The sequence below is a fragment of the Megalobrama amblycephala genome, linkage group LG12 (assembly GCF_018812025.1).
Source record: "Megalobrama amblycephala isolate DHTTF-2021 linkage group LG12, ASM1881202v1, whole genome shotgun sequence".
NCBI lineage: Eukaryota > Metazoa > Chordata > Actinopteri > Cypriniformes > Xenocyprididae > Megalobrama > Megalobrama amblycephala.
In genome coordinates, this window is record NC_063055.1 from 9,811,137 (window position 1) to 9,835,409 (window position 24,273).

Sequence of the window (24,273 nt, forward strand, 5' to 3'; positions counted from 1 at the left end):
AATTAAGCACTATTATATGCACATTCAGATGTTGAATTTCAATATCATTTGCTTAAATAAGCTACAGTTGCAAAAGACAGACAGTAAGAAAGTAAAAGAGAATTCAGACCTGGTTTAACATTTGAGTCTGGTGCAGAGGAAGATCTGTGTACTTTCCTAACAGGCTTCGATGGTTTCTTCTCTTTCACCCTCTCTCGCTCTCCAGGCCTCTGCTTTGGCTTTGTGCTCTCTGCTGTGAAAAGACAGAGTTCATCACTGTTCATAAGGGTTATTATTGTTAACTACAACTATTAAAAACATGCAATAAAACATAAATATTAGAAATGAAATTAGATATATAAAATTAGAAATGGTGCCTTGGCAACTAACTGAAAAAAGATGAAGTTGAAGCACTAAAATTACTAACTGGAAATAAATAAAAACTACATTTGGAAAAAAAAAAAAAAAACCTGAAACAAAAATAAATTAAACCTAAATAATAATATTTAAATATACAAAAACTAAGATAAATGACAAAAGCACATTTTTAAATGACAAAATTAAAAAGAAAACAAAAAGCATCAAAATAAATGCCAATTCAAAATATTAATAAAAACTATAATAGTATATGAATAATACAAAAATAACACTGCTGTTCATTACACTACACTCACAACCATTACAGGTGTTGAAATTAATCATTTCTACAATGCATCGGGATGCAGACAATTCTGCATTGACGCAGTAATAGGCCATCGATTATAGCCTACTGACGTTTCTATGACGTCATTATTCACCAATGGCCAATCAGAGGTGTTTAAGAATCCGCTCACAGTGCTTAAAATGCTAGGGGTAAATGCTGGTATCATCACATTTTCAAAATTTCAGTACCGACTTGGTACTGAAATCTGTACTTTTGACAACACTAGTTCAAACTACATGTTTCAATATTTAAGTCAATTCAAAAGGGCAGAAAATGGACATCTAAAACTATATTCCATTTTTTGTGATATAAGAATCTTTACATAAATTATAAAATAACTCAAATGGACTGTTGGGGAAAAAAATGCTATAAATTTGTACCATATGGCCTCTTTAATGACAGTAACTCAAATCTATTGCATGCCAACAGGGAATAAGCTGCATTGTTATGCATACTATAATGAGCTTGTTCTATAATGCTATTTTAAGGAACTATGGAGCAAACTGATGCAATACTTCCAAATAACCTTGAAGAAAACTCCTAAGAACAGTCAGGGATGACATGAAAACTTGTAACTATGGCTGTGGCAGTATGCCTGGAAACTCTGAGCCAATTAGGAGCATTTAAGTCAGCATCCAAGAGCGGTTTGGATTAAACATGCTTTTTAACCATACTGCAATCCAGTAGAAATACATGAATTTTGTGAGTTCTTTTGGCTGCATTCAGTGGCAGTTAAAACAGTGATGCTGTCCTAATTCCTGTTCATTACTCATGCTTCCTGACTCAGAGGGCTTGTAATGCACAGTAAAACATATTTGAGCTCCGTCACATCAAATGGATGAACATTTTAATTCCAAATAAATAAATAAATGCCCCATTCACTATACTGCTATTAGGCTGAAATAAAGAGGATGACTCAAAGCACAAAACATAATTATAGCATGAGTGATTAAGTTGACAACCAGTGAGCTGTTTATGATCAAGATGCTGTAACATTTTTGTGGGTACCTTAATTATACCACTTTGCTTTGTATTGGCAAGACTTCACAGTGAGGTTCCATTTGTTGACATTAGTTAAATACATTAGTTAGCATAAATAAAAATACTTGTATAGCATTTGTTAATCAAAGTTAATGTTAATTTCAACATTTACTAATACACTATTAAAATCAAAAGTTGTATCTGTTAATATTCTTTAATGGTCCTGAGCTACCATGAACAACAAAATTTAATTTTTAACTAATGTTAACAAAAATTAAAAATGTATTGCTCATTGTTAGTTTATCAATTAAACTACATTATAACAAATGGGATCTTATTGTAAAGTGTTACCAAAGCAATTTTCATTGTTATGTTCATGTTACCCAATGTTGTTAACTAATGTTAACAAATGGGACCTGATATGGGACAAAATCTGTCTGGACTGTCTATGGGACAGTATGGAACACACTGTGCATACCTGCGAGCTGTTGCGTCAAGTCTTTGTATATTTCTCTGCTTAAGTTCTGGAAGTCGTCCTCTGCCCACACTTTCCCATCAGGTGTGCGAATCTTAGTCTCAATAGTATTGAAGCCTAGAAAAAAATGGGAAAACACAGAAGTGAGCTTCTTCTTACTCAACCACCTTCATAAAAGTTTTAGCTGATGCTTTTATCTTAAGTATCTTAGAAAACACCCATTACTGGTACTATACTCCTGGAGCAACCTGAGGTTAAGTGCCACGCTTAAGGGCACAATAGTGATAGCCCTTATGGGGTCTGAACCTACTACCTCTCAACTACTAGTTCAATACAATGGGGTCATCTTTTCTCTCTGGAGTCAGCTTACCTTTATAAATAGGTGCGGGAGGGGCTGGGGCCACTTTCCGAACTTTAGCAGTAGGTACTGTGGTACTGTGTCCTGCTGCCCCAATACCAACAGGTTGCTCCAGGTATCCCAGCAGCTTGTTTCTGTCTTCCGTCTCTTCCAGATGTTCCCTCTGTCTGCGGATTCTCTCTTTCAGCTTCTCCAGCTTTTCATCAGGTTGCCGTCGTCGCAGATTCTCTAATCGTTGTGAGGATGCAATTGAACCTGCACTGGACCTCAGAGACGTCTGGGATGTCTCAGCCTGTAAGTGTGTTCTGGGACTGACTTCTGACCCTAGCGTCGCTTGGTCAGGCTGATGAATGGCGTTGAGAGCAGACCGATCATTGAGGTAGCGTACAGATGTGCTGTCTATAGCCGAGGAGCATGGGCTGTCCAGGTCTGCAGTTTGCATGTCTCGTGTATCACGCTGATAAACCAGCTGGCTTAAAGCAAAGTCAGGCTGAGTGATGCCCACCTCTGCCTGTAATGAATGGGCTTCTGGTTCAGAGTGAGTCTGGGACATTGGCAGCGGAGATGCTTCCCTATAAAAGAAAGGCATGATTCAAGTTAAACTGAAGATCGCGAGAAGATTTTTCTAGAAGTCATGTAAACAACTCAACTGGCAACAGAAAAAGCAGGCCTGTAAATGGAAGTATCAACTACATGTATGCTGAAGTTAGAGATGCAGAAATGGTGGTTCCTTGTTCAAATGTCTAGTTTGAGAGGATTAAATAGCAAGCTTAACCTACAGACACAAAACCTGCACTCACAGACTTTTCTGTTGATATAAAAAAAATTGTGTGTAGATTTAGCAATATAGCAGGTGTATGATGTATATAACCATGTTATGATGAACAATATGCCTTTCTCCACTGACTTTATAAAAAGTGTTCAAAGCGTTTCTGAGGATACTGATTTTAAGAAGACTGCTGTCTGACTCGCAAAGAGGAGCATGGTTTGTGTAACATTAGCAACACATTATTAGCAGCTGTTTGACAATGTAGTCAAGCAAAAGGTGCCATCGAACGTTTTTTTTACAAGACGTAATATAAGTCTAAGGTGTCCCCTGAATGTGTCTGAAGTTTCAGCTCAAAATACCCCATAGATTTTTTTTTATTAATTTTTTTAACTGCCTACTTTGGGGCATCATTAAATATGAGCCGATTTATGCTCTGCGGCCTGAATGAGTTTGAGGCTATGCTCCATGGCTAATGGCTAATGCTACACTGTTGGAGAGATTTATAAAGAATGAAGTTGTGTTTATGAATTATACAGACTGCAAGTGTTTAAAAATGAAAATAGCGACGGCTCTTGTCTCCGTGAATACAGTAAGAAACGATGGTAACTTTAACCACATTTAACAGTACATTAGCAACATGCTAACGAAACATTTAGAAAGACAATTTACAAATATCACAAAAAATATCATGATATCATGGATCTTGTCAGTTATTATTGCTCCATCTGCCATTTTTTCGCTCTAATGCCTTTCATAATGTTGGGAACATGGGCTGGCATATGCAAATATTGGGGGCGTACACCCCGACTGTTATGTAAAAGTCGGTGTTATGTTGAGATTCGCCTGTTCTTCGGAGGTCTTTTAAACAAATTAGATTTATATAAGAAGGAGGAAACAATGGAGTTTTAGACTCACTGTATGTCATTTCCTTGTACTGAACTCTTGTTATTTAACTATGCCAAGACAAATTCAATTTTTCATTCGAGGGCACCTTTAAATACCGTTATGTGTACGACACTGTGAAAAGTGATACCACTATGTAGCGTTTACCTCAGTAAGTTGACCGAGTGGATCTCTGAGCTTGTGCGAGTGAGTGGAGGTGGGGCTAATTAGCATATTCATAGATCCGCATATAATAAATGAAGCAAGGGTGTAGCGTTACATTCCAGCTATTTCAAGGCATGAAGACATTTTTTTCACAGGAAAGGTTTAAATATGTCATTTTGGTGATCAAAGATGAGTTGTAAGAGATAAAATTATTGACTACAGGGGGAATTAAACTTCTATAGTGCTGTCACTCTCTCAGCTGTTGTACTAGAAACACCATTGCAGCTGCATTATTTGTGTTTTATTTCTTTGTCATCAAATGACAAAAAACAAAGTATACATTTTTTTAAAAATGAAAATATGAAAAATATAAAAAATGTACGATATTGATAACTGTGGAAATGCATCATCACAGTCTGTGCAAAGGGTCCATTCCAGCTGCAGCCAATCTTTTTCAGTTCTGTATTCTATTACACACTTTAGCTTTAACACATTAATTACTTTGCAGCTTTTACCTGAATGAAGCGAGTGGTTCTCTGAACTCCACAGCGCTGGGTTTTCTGGCATTACTGTCCAGAGTGCTGTTCCTCAAGGGACTGCGGGAACTTTTGTCTGGGCTGCGTCGACTCCGTGTTCTGGATTTGGACCCACTTTCCTCCGCATGATGCCCATCTGTAGTAAATACATAGAGGACGCGTATAATACATACATACATATATACGTGTATACGTGTATATGTTTTGCTAAATATGTATATTTATATGAAACTGTTTTACATATATTTTCTAAATAACTTTTATACATTTTCTGCTGTAGTTCACTTAAGCAGTCCTGTGTTGTGACAATGGAATTTTAAAAGTACAATATTCTTATCAAATATGAGGTACATACAAAAAGAATGTATAACTGTGCAACAATTAAAAACATTGTCAACATTAAGATTTTAAATAGGTTTAACATCACATACCAATGACCCACATTATTTGATATATTAGTGTTTCATGCATCACTATTCAGTGGCTACAGAACTTATACTTTACCCAAGGTGTGAGCTTACATACTAAAAAAAAAAAACCCGAAATAACTTAAATAATGCCAATGCAGCACGTATTTATTACGTCATCTTCATAGGCTATGCTCAAAAAACAAACACTGCAACTAGTGTAGTCTGATTCACAAATGACTCTCATGAGTCATTTCTTTGGATGAATCACTCAAAATTCACAAAGCGGTTACTAAATTAACATATGAATCACTGAATTTCAAGCCTTTACTTTTAGTCGTATATGACTCGAAATAAATTAAGAACAGTGTGTACTATGTTCATGAATCTTCATTAACAGGGAAAACAAAACTCATTTTTGTAATAAATGGTTTTCAAAAATTGAACATTTAAAAAATGAACAAAAAAACAAAAATATACCATTTCCAAAACATTCATACTGACCTGGTGCAATATATATTAGGTGATATTAAAAACATCTAACTAAGGGATCTATGATATTCTCTAGTGGATTGCTTCTATATGCGTTACAGAGGACGTGTCTGCCTCACCTCTGCGGCTTATTTTCCGACCGCCACTCACAGATGCTTTCTTTGTGTCTAGCACCGAGTCCAGAAGCACTCCAGTGCCTGGTGCTGCCTCCAGACGATTCTCAATGTGTCGCAACTGAGACAAGACCACAATTAACCATTGAGTCGACAGATCTCTGCACTCGTGGGGATAATGCTACATATAGTAAACCTACAGAGTATACCTCTGAATCTTACTTTTTGATTTCTTTATGAACAGCTACTTATAATTACACTTACTGCATCACAAATAACAAAGCCTATATAATAACAACAAGAATCTGTTAAGTAGGCCAGAACCTGAAACACGGGTTAAGAAATACTCACGGCAGCTTTGGTCTGATTTAGACTAATCCAGGCTTGAGATATCTCTGTTGAGAGATAAACATTAACATAAGTAATCGCACAAACATGCTCATGATAATGTTCAATGTATAGAGTTACATAGTTGGACAAACCTCTCCTGTTGTCTTGCCCAGCAAGGGCAGGCTGGGAAGAGACAGAGGCTGGTGGCCCCGCCTCACTTCGCAAGCGACTCCACATCGCTATGCCAACCTGAGAGGAAAGGGGGAAAACAGGCAAACAATGTGAGAGAAGCAATTATCTTGTCAACATCTGCTGCCAAACATTGTTTTCTTTGGCAATGGCTTATTGCTTAGATTATCACCTTAAATGGCACTAAAACACATGACTTTATTCACAGTACTCTTTGTGCAAAAGAAGGCTTTAAATTTGGCCAAACCACAAGTTTAACTGTCTGTTACTAAGATAGACTGATCAAAGCATATCGCTTTTAGTTTCAAGGTCTCACCCAGAGGCCTCAGTTGTTTCATCAACACGAGGGTTAAAAAAAAAAAAAAAGTACAATTGTTGTTAGACTGCCTGAAGCCCAGACATATGACAATCTCAGAGCTTTATCAAGTCATCTGATTCACCCGATCTTCCTTTAAGCACTACCCTTATAACATGGTGTCTCTGTCCTTAAACGTCCCCAGAGCAAACAGATTCAATGGTCTATTCTAGAGTAAAAAAAAAAAAAAAAAAAAACTGTTTTGTGAAGACTGTCTAAAGCATCGTGACAAACGCACAAAGTATTCCAAAAGGGGCACTGAAATCACTCCCTCTGCTCGAAACCTTGAATTATATGGTATTAATAAAGCATGCATAAGACATATCTCAGAGGCCTTCATGCATATTTCATTGAGTGAATGCTGGAAAGCAGAGATGAAGAGTCATTTAAACACGCTCTACCACTTCTCTACCAGCAGTGAATGAGGTAACGGAGACACCAAATGTGTCTGGAATGAGGAAAACAACAAAACTTTAAAGTCAGCATGAAATTCAAAATCTGTTCTAAATGAATATTATAGAGCTTTTTTGTGAACAATTCATTTGTGAACACATTTCATTTTTTTTTTACCTCATATTGTTGAATTAAAATGTCATAACTGGACCTTACAGTGAAAACCACAGACTTCTCTCTGGTGACGTGCGCAGGACTTCAATAATTTAGTCCACTTAAATCCCACTCATGCAAGATTGCGTTCATCATACTCCTCCAATTTATGGTGCATATTTCAACATCTAATCAACAATTGACATATACTGTAGAACCAAGTCCCCGCCCTAAATTTTTCTTTTGCGATTATGTTACCACTGGGATGTGCATAACAATGCGGAAGAAAAGATCTGTTGCTACTTCTGTTTCATCACAAAATACAAAAGTACCCTAAATTTAAACCAGCTTTAAAGGGTTAGTTCACCCAAAAATGAAAATTCTGTCATTTATTACTCACCCTCATGTCGTTCCACACCCGTAAGACCTTCATTCATCTTCGGAACACAAATTAAGATACTTTTGATAAAATCCAATGGCTCAGTGAGGCCTCCATTGACAGCAATATAATGAACACTTTCATTGCCCAGAAAGATACTAAAGACAGTTAAAACAGTTCATGTGGCTACAGTGGTTCAACCTTAATGTTATGAAGTGACGAGAATAGTTTTTGTGCGCAAAAAACCCCAAAACAAAACAAAAAAAAAAACACTTTATTCAACAATATCTAGTGATGGGCGATTTCAAAACACTGCTTTTCGAAGCTTTTACAAATCTTTTGTTTCGAATCAGTGGATCGGAGCTTGTATCAAACTGCCAAAGTCAAGCCCCCCAGTGGTGAACCATTGAAATTTCGAAACATTTCTGATGTAACGAAGCCTCACTTACTGAAATCACATGACTGTGGCAGTTTGATACATGCTCCGAACCACTGATTCGAAAAAAATGTAAGACAGGGACTTGGTTGTACCCATCGGCTGTTGAATGGATGGAGGCAGATCGGCTGAATATGAGTGCAGTTGATTATAAGAAAGAGGTTGGATTTAATCAGACCAAATGATTGAAGTAGTCCGAAATATGTCAGAGAGAAGTGTGTTGTTTCAAGTTAAATTACAAATTAATAGGTCAAAAAATAAACAAAAAACATATGCATGGGTTAATTGTTCACAATAAGATAAATGCTATGCATTCAGAACATGGAGGTAAATTTTCATTTCATGCTGACTAAAAATATTTGTTGCTAATCTCATGCTTTTGGCTACCAATAAAAAGAAAAAAAAGCAGCATACTTTCAGTTTTGTTTAAAGTGACAGTGCACCCCAAAATTAACATTGTCATCATTTACTCACCCTCATGTTATTCCAATTTCTTGGAGATTTGGAACATGAGGGAGATGTTAGGCTGAATGTTAAAGACTTGACAGCCTTAGTCACCATTTTACTTTTACTGTATCTTTTTTCCATAAAATGAAAATGAAAGGTAACTGAGAATCATTCTGCCTAAAATCTCCTTTTGAGTTCCAAAGAAGAAAGCCAGCCATACGTGTTTGGCACAACATTAAGGAAATGACAGATTTTAATTTTTTATTTTTGGGTGAACGCATTTTACCACACAGATTTAGCAGAATCATGCAATTCTATTCTACAGAGGAATCCTGCATTAAGAAAAATTGAAAAGGGTTTGCAGATTCTGTGTAGGTCTACTCATAATAAACAAACAGGCCTGTGTAATGACACTCTATTGACACAAGCAAAGCTAAATGCACAATTAATCTCTTTTTCCAATAATAAGACATAATCTGTATGTGTGAGTATGCCAGGGACTCTAATAAGAAATAATGAGACCACTTGTGACACTCACCTGTTAATAAAAGAGAGGATTTTAAGTACTAATAGAAAAAGTACTTGAACAACATGCTTTGGACTGGAGATACTGACAGAAACAACAATATGATCTGATTCTTCTTGTTAAAACGAACAAAATAAGCACTGCAAAAGAATCAAAGCTTTAAATCCTCAAAGTCCAAAACAGGCAAAGTAACTGCCAAAAAAAGCACACAATATCCTTTGATTTACTCATAAAAGACCCACCATTCTCATCCATATGCTCTCTATTCAGCTACTCATAAATACAATTCACTTTAATGTCTCACTTGCTGAAAATGTATAATAAAAACACAATGACCAGACAAAGAATAGGGCTATTCTCTTCCTGATTCAATTTCATATCACATTTTGGGAATTGAAATTTCATCTAACCTTGTGTGCACAGTATTCTACAGTTATGAGATTATAGTTTAATTTAATGACTGCTCACATTTAAACAAATGATGAATAATACTAATAAAATACTACTGAACAAGACTAAAGAGAAGGATGGACATGTTAAGTCTCCATGCATAACGTATAATGGACCGGTACTCACTTTCCAGCAGCTTTATTCAGAGAGACATAAGTCCACCTTGTCTTCTGGACTGCTGGACACATCGGACAGCTGGCGATTCTGTCAGCTCTACCTGCACCCAAACCCAGTGAAAAAAAGGTGATTTGACAGTGATAGTCTTTCTTGAGGTATTAAACTACCAGATCATAAATCATTATATAAATCAACCTGACAGCACTCATCTTATGTTCACAGCTCTAGTTAGATGCTGGAATCAACACAGCTAATTACTGAAATTGATTGGCCTCCAAATAACTACTCATGAGCATCACTCTGAATTAAAGGGAAAGGGAAACACTGACAGATCAGCAGCATCAGCTGAGAGATCAGCTGACATCGCATACAAAATCAGTATCAAATCTCAAGCGAAGGCATCTAAACGATCGCATTAATACATATTCTACATTACTAAAAAACAAACAAACATAACTTTAGTAGACAAAAAGGATAAAGAATAAAAAATATAAATATAAAAAAGTAAAGAAAAAAATTACAGCAGAGGAGCAACATAAGCATTACATAGACGTTTATATTAATACAGAATCATAACTATATTACTCTAGCAAAGGAAAAAATATATGAGACAAAAAATACAAATGATATAAGTATATAAAAATTACAGTTAACGTATAAGTGCCAATCACACAAATACAACTTCACATAAACTAACGTTACCTTACTGAGGAGAAATCCAACAGCGAACTAAATCAACCAAACAACCGCCTAGACGTCTGCTTAAACCAATAATAATGTACCTCAGAGACTTTCAAAATATTACAACGAAAATTTTGACCTATGTGTTTAAATTCTCTGACGAAAGTTATTGCTAACAGCTGCTGCTAACCGGCTAAACCATTAAAGCTCGCTAACAAACTTTTTTGCCTTTCTGGGATCAGGTTGTCTTTCGTTGAACGTTCAGGTCAGAATGTGATTGGTTAATACTTACCTAAAAGTTTATTGTACCTGCTACCCGCCTTTCGGTGTATGTTTCCCGGCTTTAATGATAAGTTATGACGGCCGTTGGCTAGGTTTGACGGTCCGCCATTATCCAAACAACTGTTCCAGGAAGTTCACGTCTGAGAGAAACTCGCGATACTTCCGTATAGAACGAGTGTTTATTTCTTGGCCGTGTTTGACATCTAGTGTTCAACTAATGGAATTACAACACAAATAATTTTACTTTAATCCTGTATGGCACAAGAAAGCAATTCATATTTCACCCGTTATGAGTTCAACAAGGTCAACGCTGGCTCTCACTTGTTTTTATTAGGCCTATTATTATTGTTTATTATTATTATTTTTGCAATTGTACTTAGCCTACATTTTCTGTTACAAACATGATGCCAACAGTCACATACATGTTAAAGAAATAATTTATAATAATTATAGACCTAATAAATAAATATTGTTGTTGTTATTAGGCCTATTATTATTAATTGCGTATTATGGAATGTATAGCCTACACCAGTTACAACAGGAACCGCTTACTGTCACTCCACTTGTCAGCGTTTGTGGTGTTCCTGACCAAAGTGAGGAGCACAGTACTGTGATCTTGCCTGGTTTTTCGAAAGAATGAGCGTGGAATAAGCAAAACTACTGGAGAATTTTTAACATATATTTCACCCAAGAAAGGTTTGGGTCACCCTTAAAGGATTAGTTCACTTTCAAATTAAAATTTCCTGATTATTTACTCACCCCCATGTCATCCAAGATGTTCATGTCTTTCTTTCTTCAATCGAAAAGAAATAAAGGTTTTTGATGAAAACATTCCAGGATTTTTCTTCATATAGTGGACTTCAATTGAGCCCAAATGGTTGAAGGTCAAAATTACAGTTTCATTGCAGCTTCACAACGTTCTACATGATCCCAGATGAGGAATAAGGGTCTTATCTAGAGAAACCATGGCTCATTTTCTAAAAAAAAAAAAAAAAAAAAAAAAAAAAAATTATATACGTTTTAACCATAAATGCTCATCTTAAACTAGCTCTCTTCTTCTTCTCTTTTAGAATTATGGCAGTGTAGACACTGCTAAGTGTATTACTGCCCGTCAAGTCAAGTCAAGTCAAGTCACATTTATTTATATAGCGCTTTTTACAGTGCAGATTGTGTCAAAGCAGCTTTACAGTGATAACTAGTATATCATTTTGGCTGCACAGCAGCTCTTAAAGAATAGTGTCAATGCAGGCAGATCAAAAGCACTGTTGAATAAATGTCAAGAATACTGTTGAATATCAAATGTCAAGTCAAATGTCAAGTGTCCCCAACTAAGCAAGCCAAAGGCGACAGCGCCAAGGAACCCAAACTCCAACAGGTGACCTCATGTGGCAAACAGGTGGCAGATAGGTGTTAAAATGGAGAGGAAAAAAACCTTGGGAGAAACCAGGCTTAGTCGGGGGGCCAGTTCTTCTCTGGCGAACAGTGCTTTGTTACGGCTCAGGTTGCTATCATAAGTCTGATAGGATCGCAACATTCAAAGTATTTAGGTTAAAGTTTGAACTAATTGTTATATACTTGCACTAGCATATTGTATATGACAATTTAGTTCAAACTTTGACCTGTGGAGGGCAGTAATAAACTTCAAATTCAAATAGAGAAGAAGAAGAGAGCTAGTTCAAGATGAGCATTTATGGTTAAAACGTGTAAAATTTTAAAAAAAATTTTAGAAAATGAGCAATGGTTTCTCTAGATAAGACCCTTATATCTCGCTTGGGATCGCTGTAAACTGTAATTTTGACCTTCAACCGTTTGGGCTCCATTGAAGTCCACTATATGGAGAAAAATCCTGGAATGTTTTCATCAAAAACCTTAGTTTCTTTTCAACTGAAGAAAGAAACACATGAACATCTTGGATGACATGAGGGTGAGTAAATTATCAGGAAATTTTAATTTGAAAGTGAACTAATCCTTTAAAAGTAATCACTTACATGGCATAAAGGAGAGGTATAACCATCAAAGTAAACGTGTTGAGCAACAGAAAACAGATCTTTTGCACTCCATTGAGACCTTGATCTTACATAAAATAACAGAAAATCAAGAAAAAATATTGTATGAATGAAGCTGATCAAATCCTGAAACCTGAACAATATCTCAACCTTAGACAGATTGATGACCTTCAGTATCCATAACAAATGGTTTTAAATTTCTTTCTCTAATAAAACCATTAAACAAGCCATGCATTTAGTGTAATAATGCATGCATGGAATTTCACGCGCCACTTACCCAAAATTAATTTTTCCAGATTAGAGAGTCCTCTTAATAATAGCCATATAAAGCGAGCTGCTGACCATACTATCATTGTGTTAAAAGCATAATGTGAAATATTTAATAATTAATGTTTCCTAATTACCGAGACAGTTACTCTCGCCCCCCCCTCTGGTGATCTAACCTGTCATACTCAGTTTGTAACTGGGTATTTGTGTTCAGCACCCGCAATCTCTCCCGTACATTAACCATTTTAGTGCTGTATCAGAGAAGGCGCGCGAGAGAAAGACAGATGTACTTACTCGCTTAAGAGAAACATATTTTCAGAATACGGGCAAGGCAGAAATGGAAAAACGCCATTCGGTCGCAGGTGAACGTGAGGAATAGTATAAGGAAACTCTGCGTTCCTGCGCGCTATTGCGGTGATGGAGCTCAGAGCACTTGTAGCTGCGCTCCGTTTATCTGATGCTGGTAAGCTTATGTTTTTATTCACGCTCATTATCGCATAGAGGTAGCCTATTAGATTGATGTCTATGTTTGTTTAACATTGCAGTCCACTCAAAATGTATAACTGCAGTTCTTACAGATGTTTTGCTGGACGTGTAATTTACATTAGATTGTCTTTAACTTCTTTTAGTGTTTTGATAACATTATTTTTGATTCATTTTTATTTGCCTGTTTATCATTTTTGTTCATTTTAGTGAATCGACGTGAATTGAGTCATTCATCAAATCAAATATCTAGTCAAGAAAATTATAGCCTATTCGTAGCCTATGAACCTGCGTGGTTCCGATTCCGAATCCTCTTTGCCGGTTTCATTAACGATTCTTTTAGCTGGCTATTTTTGAGTAGGCTATAAAATATTTTAGAAGGAAAATTCTTATTGGGTACTGCTCTTGAAGCCTGTGATAAGATGAAATGATCATTTATGAGTATGCTATTACAGATTTAAAGGATTAGTTCACTTTCAAATAAAAATTTCCTGATAATTTACTCACCCCCATGTCATCCAAGATGTCCATGTCCTTCTCTCTTCATTCGAAAAGAAATTAAGGTTTTTGATGAAAACATTCCAGGATTTTTTCCATATAGTGGACTTCAATGGCCTCCAAACGGTTGAAGGTCAAAATTACAGTTTCATTGCAGCTTCAAAATGTTCTACGCGATCCCAGACGAGAAATAAGGGTCTTATCTAGAGAAACCATCGTTCATTTTATTAATTAAAAATTATATATGTTTTAACCATAAATGCTCATCTTGAACTAGCTCTCTTCTTCTTCTCTATTAGAATTCCAGCAATGTAGACACTGCTAAGTGTATTACTGCCCTCCACATGTCAAAGTTTGAACTAATTGTTATATACTTGCACTAGCATATTGTATATGACAATTTAGTTCAAACTTTGACCTGAGGAGGGCATTAATACACTCAGTGTATTAATATTCACTGCCGGAATTCGAATAGAGAAGAAGAAGAGAGCTAGTTCAAGATGAGCATTTATGGTTAAAACGTATATAATTTTAAAAAAAATTTTAGAAAATGAGCGATGTTTTCTCTAGATAAGACCCTTATTTCTTGTCTGGGATCGATGTAAACTGTAATTTTGACCTTCAACCGTTTGGAGGCCATTGAAGTCCACTATATGGAGAAAAATCCTGGAATGTATTCATCAAAAACCTTAATTTCTTTTCGACTGAAGAAAGAAACACATGAACATCTTGGATGAGATGAATTATCAGGAAATTTTGATTTGAAAGTGAACTAATCCTTTAAACAGAAAAGACAGCACGTTAGATATATATTTAATAAATACTTACAGAAGGTCTGATTTTTTAAATTAACGTTACTTTTCACAGACTTTTTATAGGCAGGGCGATATTAGCCCTAAATAACAACACTAAACAAACAAAAATGTGGTAACTAATTCATATTTTTTAATAAAAGGGCTATGTTTACAAAAAAAATCATATGTGTCAGGTTGTCAGCAACCAGTCACTGATTTAAATATCAATTTAAATGCCTAGCTACAACATACCTATCAATTCGAATCGGACATTACGAAAGCAATTTGTTATGGTTCAGTAAGAAATTATTTATAAGCGAAGAACAGGCTAAAGAGTCGAATCATTAATGTCATTCCTTCGCCAGAATGGGATTCGCGCGATTCGAGTCACTGAAAAGAACCGCCCACAAGAGCATTTTGTTCGGACTTGTAGCGTTGTAGGTTTTGATTCACTAAAAAGAACCGACTCAGACGAGTCATTCGTTCTGGAATCGATCTACACAAGTCTCGTATATTTCACGCGCGCCGTAGAGTAGGAAATACCGACTCCATCTGAAAATTGAAAATGCAGTTTATAAAGGTAAGAAGAAATCAAATCATATTCGAATGGAATATTTACGAAACAGCTTGTCTTATGACAATTTTAAAGACAGATGAATTAATTTATCGTTGCCGATATCCGGTTCGACCGATGAATAAAAATGGCGTCTGATATAAGGAGTAAATAACTTCGTATATGTCCTATACTAAACTACTAAACTAAAATGTAAATGCTAACTAAATGTTGTTCTTTATCGTTCCATGTAACCATTCGCTTACTGTTGTGTCAATACCCAGCAAGCAATTTTATGTCTATTAGACGTCTAATAGCCGTCAAAACATAGCCCGGCCGTCTAGGCTAAAACAAGGCAAAATTTGGGCTGTCAGTGAAAATCTAATAGACGTCTAACCATAACCCAAAAATAGACTAGTCATCAATTAGACGATTATTAGACGACTACATATATATGTCTAATAGACGGTGAATATGGGTCTAGGCTAAAATAAGGCTGAATTTGGGCTGTCAGTGAAAATCTAATAGACGTCTAACCATAACCCAAGAGTAGACTAGTCATCAATTAGACGATTATTAGACAACTACATATTTATGTCTAATAGACGGTTAATACGGGTCTAGGCTAAAATAAGGCTGAATTTGGGCTGTCAGTGAAAATCTAATAGACGTCTAACCATAACCCAAAAATAGACTAGTCATCAATTACACTACTAATGAATGATTACATCTATACATGCAATAGACAACAAAATAATGGCTAAAGGATTCTTTTCACTTAAATATAACAGGTTCTCATAAATGACAATCCGTCCAAACAAATTAAATATAAAAGGTTTTATTTAGAAAAAGAACTCAAGATAATGCACAATGATAAAAAAAATAATAAATTAAATTTTACAAATACAATACAAATAAACATTACAAGAAAATTACAAAGTGTAACATAATAAAAATATAAAACATTGACAAAAAAAAAGTTAAATAAAAAATGTTAACAATATTTTTTGGTTTATAAAACAACCTGATTAATTTTTAGTTCCATAAATTCCATGTTTTATGTAAAGCACTTTGAATTACCTTGAACACTGTTGTTGAAATGTGCTATACAAAATAAACTTGCCTTGCCAAATCAAAAACTCATATTTTTATGCCATAATGATCAAAAGATTAAAAGATATACAAGGCTTCCATAACAAATAATAGTAGGGTGCACAGGTTTCATGTTTACCCCCTTGTATTTAGATAATTACAGAGTTTTAGGGCACAAGGAAACACTACAGTACATGTGCATGTATGTTAATCTAACCACGTTTTACTGTCTGCACTGTTACCCGCTAAAATGTCACGGTTCCTACACATAATGTACATAAATAATAAACACATGTCAAAATGAAAAACACAGATACTTACATGACCAAAAACAGTAAAGAATTTGCTTTAACATTTGCTGTTGCTTGCTCTCCGTCTCCAACGGTTGTAAAATGCGGAAATGTTTATCGCGAGATCTGGCAACAGTGATCGAGAGCTAACGTTCAAGTCTCGCGTTGCCAGTGGTCATGTCTCAGTAGAGCCACAGTTGCCATCTAGCGGTTGAGAATTGTAAATGTTTAATTAACTTAAAATTAAATACAGTCATATATGTGTGTGGTATATAATTATAATTAAATTATGGTATGGCTATACCCTGAGATATATATATATATATATATATATATATATGATATCGTAGAATGTAGGATTGTGTGACAGCAAAAATATGCTGTTTCAAATATATACTTGCATATAAATGTATATTATACGTGCATATTTGTGTATAAATGCAAGCATATCAAGAATCCCACAAGCTTTGTGGTCGAAAATAAACACTATTTTGGTTACACTCATTGGTCTGAATCAGGGCTATAGCCAAGCCGTAAAAACTAGACTATAAATTGCCTCGATTTCGCCGGGTGGACTAAAAGCAGACTACACATAGCCTATCCAATTCAGAGCTAAATCGTGACTACATATAGACCATGTCATGAAATGCCACTTAAATCTTGTAGAAATCATTGACATTGCGAACATGATGAGATATCAACCATCTCATGCACTTCCTGTCCAAAAACTACAATAAATCAGGATTGACTATATGGGGGCTACAAATAGCCGGTCTTACTACGAGCTAAATCGTGGCTACGCACAGCCTACACAATATAACATGTCAAAGATGTGAAACCAAACACCTTGTAATCACTGTTGACTTCACTTACATGATGCAATATCATACAACTCGCAAGTTATTTTGGCAAAAACGACATGTAACCAAATGAAAGATTATTTTGGCTAAAAGTGGGTTACACATAGCCGGACTATATCGGGTCTATAGTTAACCGAGACGGTGAAATGACGGCTATTGCTTGCTGGGTAGTAGCTTCTGGTACCCTAGTAACGGTTTTGTGAGTGTCATTACTACTAAAATGTTGTTCCATGACATCGTTTTGCGCTTTAAAGAGATAGTTCACCCAAAAATGAAAATTACCCCATGATTTATTCACCTTCAATTCATCCTAGGTGTATACGATTTTCTTCTTTCAGACGAATACAATCAGAGTTATATTAATGTCCTGGCTCTTCCAAGCTTTATAATGGCAGTGAGTAGAGGATGAGATTTTGAAGCCCAAAAAAGTGCATCCATCCATCATAAAAGATATCCACACAGCTTCAGGGGGTTAATAAAGCCCTTCTGAAGCGAGACAATGCGTTTGTGTAAGAAAGATATCCATATTTAAAATTTTAAAAACTAAAATAACTAGCTCTGGCAGACGGCCGTACGCACACCGACTTACACCAAAAGGGCAACCCCTGATGCGATGTAGGAGTAGCGTAAGCTTTGACGCCTCTCGCTGTTCAAACAAATAGACCTGGGCAACAAACTCAAGCAGTGGGTGAGCTAACCCTTTAATACTGCTAAAAATTAACATTGTAGGTAAATTTCAGTAAATACCAGTAAGTAAGGAATCATATCAAGGATTGACGAGAATCAGCGATTGAGGCCATCTATCTTTATCGCTTCACATTGTATAAACTACATAGTTAGACACATTGTATAAAGATACTGCAAGTAGTTGCATTAGTAAGAAACTGTTCTTTAAGCAAAAATACTAAGTGAATAATTGTAAACCAAATAAAATGCACTCTTAAAGAATAAGAGCCGCACCTGTTACTTCAGTCATTGTTCATGATAACATGAGCAAGGGCCTCTCAATGCACATTGATTCTTGGTCAGGGAATGAGGTGTTAGTCAATACAGGTTCTCTGTTGCAAAGTAGATAACAGACATCCCCATTTATAGAGTCAGCACCCCAGGCGGTTCTGTCGATGTCTAGGTGCATTATGTACCCAGGTGAAAAAAAAGTACATTTCTATAATGTATTTAAAGTGATGTACTATCTCTGTATTTAAAAAATGTATTTAGTTACCACTTGTAGTACACTATGGGTTCAAATGTACTATAAGTGGTATCTAAATAAATGTTTTTAATACAGAGATAGTATATTAAACACATTTTAAGCACATATTAAGCACATTTTAGTTCATATTTCATGGTGTCTCAAAATAGCACAGTTGAGTACACTTATTAAATGTTCTTAAGATTATCTTAAGAAGTACTAAAGAAGAATTTTTAGTATATTAAGTATAAAATTAGTGTGCGAAAATAGAGCACTTTAAGTACATTAAAGAAGTGTACTTTTTTTCTAGGTAGTGCAGCTTGGAAAACTACAGAACTGCCACATCACTCATTAACTGTACTGACAAATGGCTTTCCCCATTCAGTTATCACTGCATTATTTATTACTTAAACAGTTACTGGAAATAAGGATGTAATTCTCATTGCAACGCACCTGAATAGCAATAACATTCACTTTTTAATTTGGACAATAATTATGGCTGTAGACCAGTGGTTTTTATCCTTTACAGACCAGTGAAAAAGTTTCCTTGACAACAAGATGTAATATCATTTCACTATGGGCTGGGTAATGACACAAATATCACGACTCGATTAAATTTCAATTCATAAGCTTGCAATTTAATTAAATCCCAAATTGAATTCGGGTTGGAATTTGGAATACAACACATGCCAATTTTTCTCAAGGAAAAAAATCTTTTTCAACTAATGCTGTAACGATACCTGTCAGTACCCTGTCAGTTGGTACATTACTATAATATTACAAAATGATTTGTATGCAAACATTTAAATTGCACAAAAGGCAATTTTTTTTTTTTTTTTTTAAATAATAGCTTTTCTGATGACAAAATTTTGTTTCTACTCCAATTTGTTTTTGAAATATCGCCTAAACTTTTAAATGGTGGCTAACATAAAAACTTATGTGAGTACTTTATGATTTTTTTTTTTTTAGATTTTAGTTGTACTAAGAAAATGTGATTTCATTGTGATTTAAATTTAAACTGCACAATGTGGTTATCTTTAATAATTGCGATTAGATCGAATAACTACGACCAGATGATTAATCGCGACACTAAATACACTAAATAAAACTCATCTACAAAACAGCTCAAGGTACCAGCAGTTTTAGCATCAGGGTGATTCAAAAGGCTTCAGAATGTTTATTGAAGTCCCAGGCCATTTATCCTATTTTCTGTGCACATGTGTCTACTACACCACACCTGTGCTTTGATCCAGATTCCCTAATGGACAGTATATGAAGCAATGTGAGAATTGCTCTCATATTTGTGTATGTGGTGGATACTTTATTTGTTGTCATAGAGACAAGGGTTGAAATTCAAGTTCATTGTTGCGTTCCACTCAAGTTTTAATTAAGGATTTGTGCTTTAATGCATCATACATTTGATTCCTCAGAATTTGACTTTTGTCTGTTCTCCATGTGACTGTGAAGTCATGACCTTGTTGACAACAACTTTCGTGCAACCTCAGAAATGTTGTTAAGACACGTTGCTAGAATTAATTAATATCCCACAGGGGCATCTGTTGTTTATTATGAAAAAATCAGCCAAAAATCTCATTAAAATGAGATGGTCTTTCAAAGGATGGTCTTTGCTGTAAAGACGATATTTTAAATGTGACAAAAGATGAAAGAGAACAAGATATATTTGATTTAGAGGACAAAATTAGGCTGAAAACTGTACTGTACCCATCACTCAGCCACAAGAACATTTGCAGAGAGTTCAGTAGCAGCTCTCTTTTCACATTAACAAGGCTTTTATTGTAAGGCGATGACTGCACTAGAAATTTCTGAGTACTTGAGTGGTAAAATAGGCTTTTTTCTTTAAAAAAAATCACAGCTAGTTCTTAGCAGAGAACATTAAAGGTGCACCAATGCATGAGAGAGGCTGTAATTCAGAGTCTGGCAAGTCATCGATTAAAGCATCTTTTCTGCATAATTAGCCCCTGATTAGTTTTGAGCTCGTTCTCTCCGTCTGTTCTGATGTGAAAGTCTCAGCTCTGTCCACTGAGGAAGTTACGAACGTCTTGAGCTTTTTAATTTCAATGCACCTCAGGTCTTCAGCACCAGCATAAAAAAAACTCAGTATGGCGTAAGGACTCTCATTTTCAAAATACAGTGACACAGGCCATTTAGCGTGCCATTAGGTGACTTGTCAGCGCTCTCCAGAATTCAAACATGCCTTGTAACCGAGTGCTGTTTTTCCAGGTTTCTAAATGAGATAGCCAGATTATCCTATACTCATTGTAATTGTATTACACCCCAGTAATAGGGTCCTTTATCATTTCACTGAATGTGATACCTCTAACCACCTTGAGCGTGACAATCCTTTGATAACAGCTCTCAGAGATGAGTAAGATAAATTGACTTGTTACGTGCATGACAGACCTATTTTTGAGTTAGACAATAGCATTTGCAACGTGTTTATTTATCTTATTCATTTCAGGGGCTGTTAACATAGGATGTGTTCTTGTGTTCAGAAAGTCTCTACAAGAGTCTAGAGGCGCATTTTTACAAGCTGTACTGGTTTTTAACCCGCAACTCGTTGCACAAGACGTGGAGAAAACAACAAGACGCACTATAATGATCAAATACATTCATCTAGCGCAGGAGTCGGCAAACCTATGGCGCTGAGGGATGATCGCTGGCACGTAATAGCGTTTTTGACAGCTGAACCCCTTAGATGTAAAATATTTACTTGACTGACTTTTAGTTAATATTTCAATAATTTAACAACACATTTGCAAATTCATGGTTTTCTGATGTTGGTTAATGGTCAAATGACATGCAGGTAAACAAATAAAAAATGTGATTCTTTTTTTAATAAATGTTTTAATTTGATTGTTTTCATTTTACAATTATTTACTTATTGGTCTGCACAACTTGGCCAAAAATGATATTGCAATTATTTTGTCATATATGTATGAAGGTTTTAAAGGATTAGTTCACTTTGAAACGAAAATTGCGCCAAGCTTTACACACCCTCAAGCCATCCTCGGTGTAAATGACTTTCTTCTTTCTGATGAACACAATCAGAGTTATATTAATAAATATCCTGACGCATCCTAGCTTTATAATGGCAGTGAACGGGACTAACAAGTGTGAAGCTCAAGAAAGTGCATCCATCCATCATAAATGTTCTCCACACGGCTCTGGGGGGTTAATAAAGGCCTTCTGAAGCGAAACGATGCATTTGTGTAAGAAAAATATCCATATTTAACAAGTTATGAAGTAAAATATCTAGCTTCCACCAAACTGCCTTCTGTACTCAACTTACGATGAAAGTGTAAAACTCTTGCAGTTAAAAATGCTACACCTTCCATATTCAACTTATGAAAAAAACGTCCGTTGAATATGAAGGCAGTCTGGCAGAAGCTAGATATTTGTTCACAAACTAAGTGCTTTGGTGTATGTTTTTTATTTTTAAGCTCTTACAAGCAGCAGCTTGAGTCTGTATAAATATTGGATCTGACGGTCTGCAAAACAGTAAATCTCATCACTTTCAGACCCTTATCTTTGAACCCAGGAGCATGCTAATAAATACCCGACTTCATGCTCCCTAAGAAACTATTTCCAAGGGCACTTTATGCCCTCATCATATTTCCCAACTGCTCTCAGCTGTTTTGTCATGCTTTTTGAAGGGGACTAAGGGTTGATCATTATGTGTTTAGTCTTGCTTTGTGTTCTCAGTAAAGTTGATGCTTGCTGTTCAAGGCAACCTGGGCTCATTCTATTAACAGTGGTGATAATTAAAAGGCATACAGTGCAAATGAGTGTAATTTTCGTGGTTGATGTAGTAGACTAACAGCAGGGGATGGGGCAACATTTTTTTTTTTAACTCAGACTATTATCTTAGATTTATGTCCCCCCCCCAAATGTTCAAATCCCACGGATGTGTAAATTGATAACTGTCACCCTGGGCTCATATACAGGGCTACTATAGCTGCTGAAACAGAGAAACAAAGATGTTGTTGCTCTTTCATAGCTCAGGAAGAAATGGATATATTTGGTCTCAGATGATTCTTTAGGAAATCAAAAAGTGAGAAAATGTTTACATAGTGGGAGTACAGAGCTGTAATTAATGTGGATACTGGATAGCATAGCTCAGATAATTTGGTCCTGGAAGAATTTGATGAAAAATGTTGAGGTTATATTGAAATTTCTCACTCTTGATTGCAGACTTTGGTATCTTAATAAATCTGAGCACAATTTGTTAAATTATTGAAGCCTTTTTCAAAAATGTAGAGGAGAAAAATTTGAGAAGCAGGACTTAAGTCCCCATTTGCCAATTGAATCATTGCTGTCTAGGCAATTATTAGTAGTAGTAGTAATTATGATGGTTTATTATTGAACGTATAATGAAAAGCGTCCTCTGTCATTTGTTTTTTAGCTGATTTATTTTTATTTAGATTATTCAAAATATCATGCTATAACTCAGTCATAAAAATATTGCTGTATGTTTTTTTACTGTACTAAAGCATAAAAATAGCAATATGTTTGCAGAGATTTAGAAAAACAATGCTACAGCCAGTTAATCTTCGCATTCCATGTCAGAATGTCTGTTTTTGTTTTGATCTGTTTGATCCCGCCCACTGCCAATTTACCCAATAGTATTTTGACACCCCAGGTTGCCAGTTGTTAGAAAACACAGCGTATTGCAGCCATGGAAGCCAGCAAATGATCTGGGTCAAAGATCACAGACTCTGCCCGACCTAAAAGGCCTCTGCAATAAAAACATTACAAACGTATACTTTAGCTTATCAACTTACAGTGTAAGGTTTGTCGCTTGTCCGTTGTCAATTGCACTTGTTCCTGTTGCATGTCCTTAATATGGCAACCTGCGTGAGAGTCAAGTCTGAGGAGGAGGGGGTGGGGGAAACTAGGGTTACTAGTTTCATCGATATCATCAATATCATCGTCCATCGTGATGGCTGACCGACATCACGATGGAGAGACACCATTGTGATGCCACGCCCCCGCCCCGCTCCGCCCCATTTATTCCCCTCATGTGCAACCAATTGGAAAGCCCGGATGAGTCATTAGTTGGGAAATAAAATAACCCTTTCGCACGTAAGTTTAAAATATTCTGGCTGACCCCCCAGCGTGGGTTTTTCAAGGCGACCGTTATTTAGAACGTATCACTTTATTGTTTCCATGGTGACGCGTCATTGCTTGTCATGTCACACACCGCAGCGCTGTATGACTGATGATCTGCTTTTATTTCAGTTTTCCTTTTTTATTCAAAATATTCACTAATTTGTTAACTATAACATGAAATATCTGATATTCCGATTGTCAAATATGTGAAAGTGGATGTGTTTTGCTGTTTAAACAACTTTATAATGATTGCGTTAGTTGAGCTATACACGTTATGGGCGTCGCCATGTTAGTTTGTGCCGCAGGTCACAAAACATCCGAAACCTAAAATAAACATTATGTGGTTGAAAACACTGCATATTTTTGATATATGAAAAGTGCTGCACCCGTCCATCTCTGGTTTAGCGCCAGCCAAAGCGCACACGCACATTTGAATTTGGCAGTTGATCACGTGATGCACTGCACTGAACGTTCTAATCACACCGGTGTGATCGTACGCGTCAAAGGGAT

The 24,273-nt window shown here is 35.9% G+C and overlaps 2 protein-coding genes across 10 annotated transcripts in view; one reads left to right on the forward strand and one right to left on the reverse strand.

Annotated features, from left to right (window-relative positions):
- cep350 (centrosomal protein 350) overlaps positions 1–10,760 on the reverse strand; it is a 43,229-nt gene extending 32,469 nt beyond the window's left edge. For both annotated transcript variants that reach the window (XM_048211474.1, XM_048211475.1), the window contains exons 1-9: positions 10,609–10,760; positions 9,645–9,735; positions 6,343–6,439; positions 6,212–6,255; positions 5,867–5,981; positions 4,828–4,984; positions 2,509–3,068; positions 2,142–2,255; positions 110–232 (exon numbers count right to left, since the gene is read on the reverse strand). In XM_048211474.1, the coding sequence (XP_048067431.1) occupies positions 110–232; positions 2,142–2,255; positions 2,509–3,068; positions 4,828–4,984; positions 5,867–5,981; positions 6,212–6,255; positions 6,343–6,427 (1,198 nt within the window). In that variant the 5' untranslated portion in view covers positions 6,428–6,439; positions 9,645–9,735; positions 10,609–10,760. The remainder of the gene's footprint in view (positions 1–109; positions 233–2,141; positions 2,256–2,508; positions 3,069–4,827; positions 4,985–5,866; positions 5,982–6,211; positions 6,256–6,342; positions 6,440–9,644; positions 9,736–10,608) is intronic.
- A 2,180-nt stretch (positions 10,761–12,940) lies between these two features.
- LOC125279483 (voltage-dependent R-type calcium channel subunit alpha-1E) overlaps positions 12,941–24,273 on the forward strand; it is a 166,763-nt gene continuing 155,430 nt past the window's right edge. For 7 of the 8 annotated variants that reach the window (XM_048209203.1, XM_048209210.1, XM_048209204.1 and 4 more), the window contains exon 1: positions 15,095–15,226. The gene's annotated coding sequence lies outside the window, so the exon portion shown is untranslated. Of the gene's footprint in view, positions 13,335–15,094; positions 15,227–24,273 lie in introns of those variants that run through there. The other variant, XM_048209205.1, reaches the window with a different exon arrangement.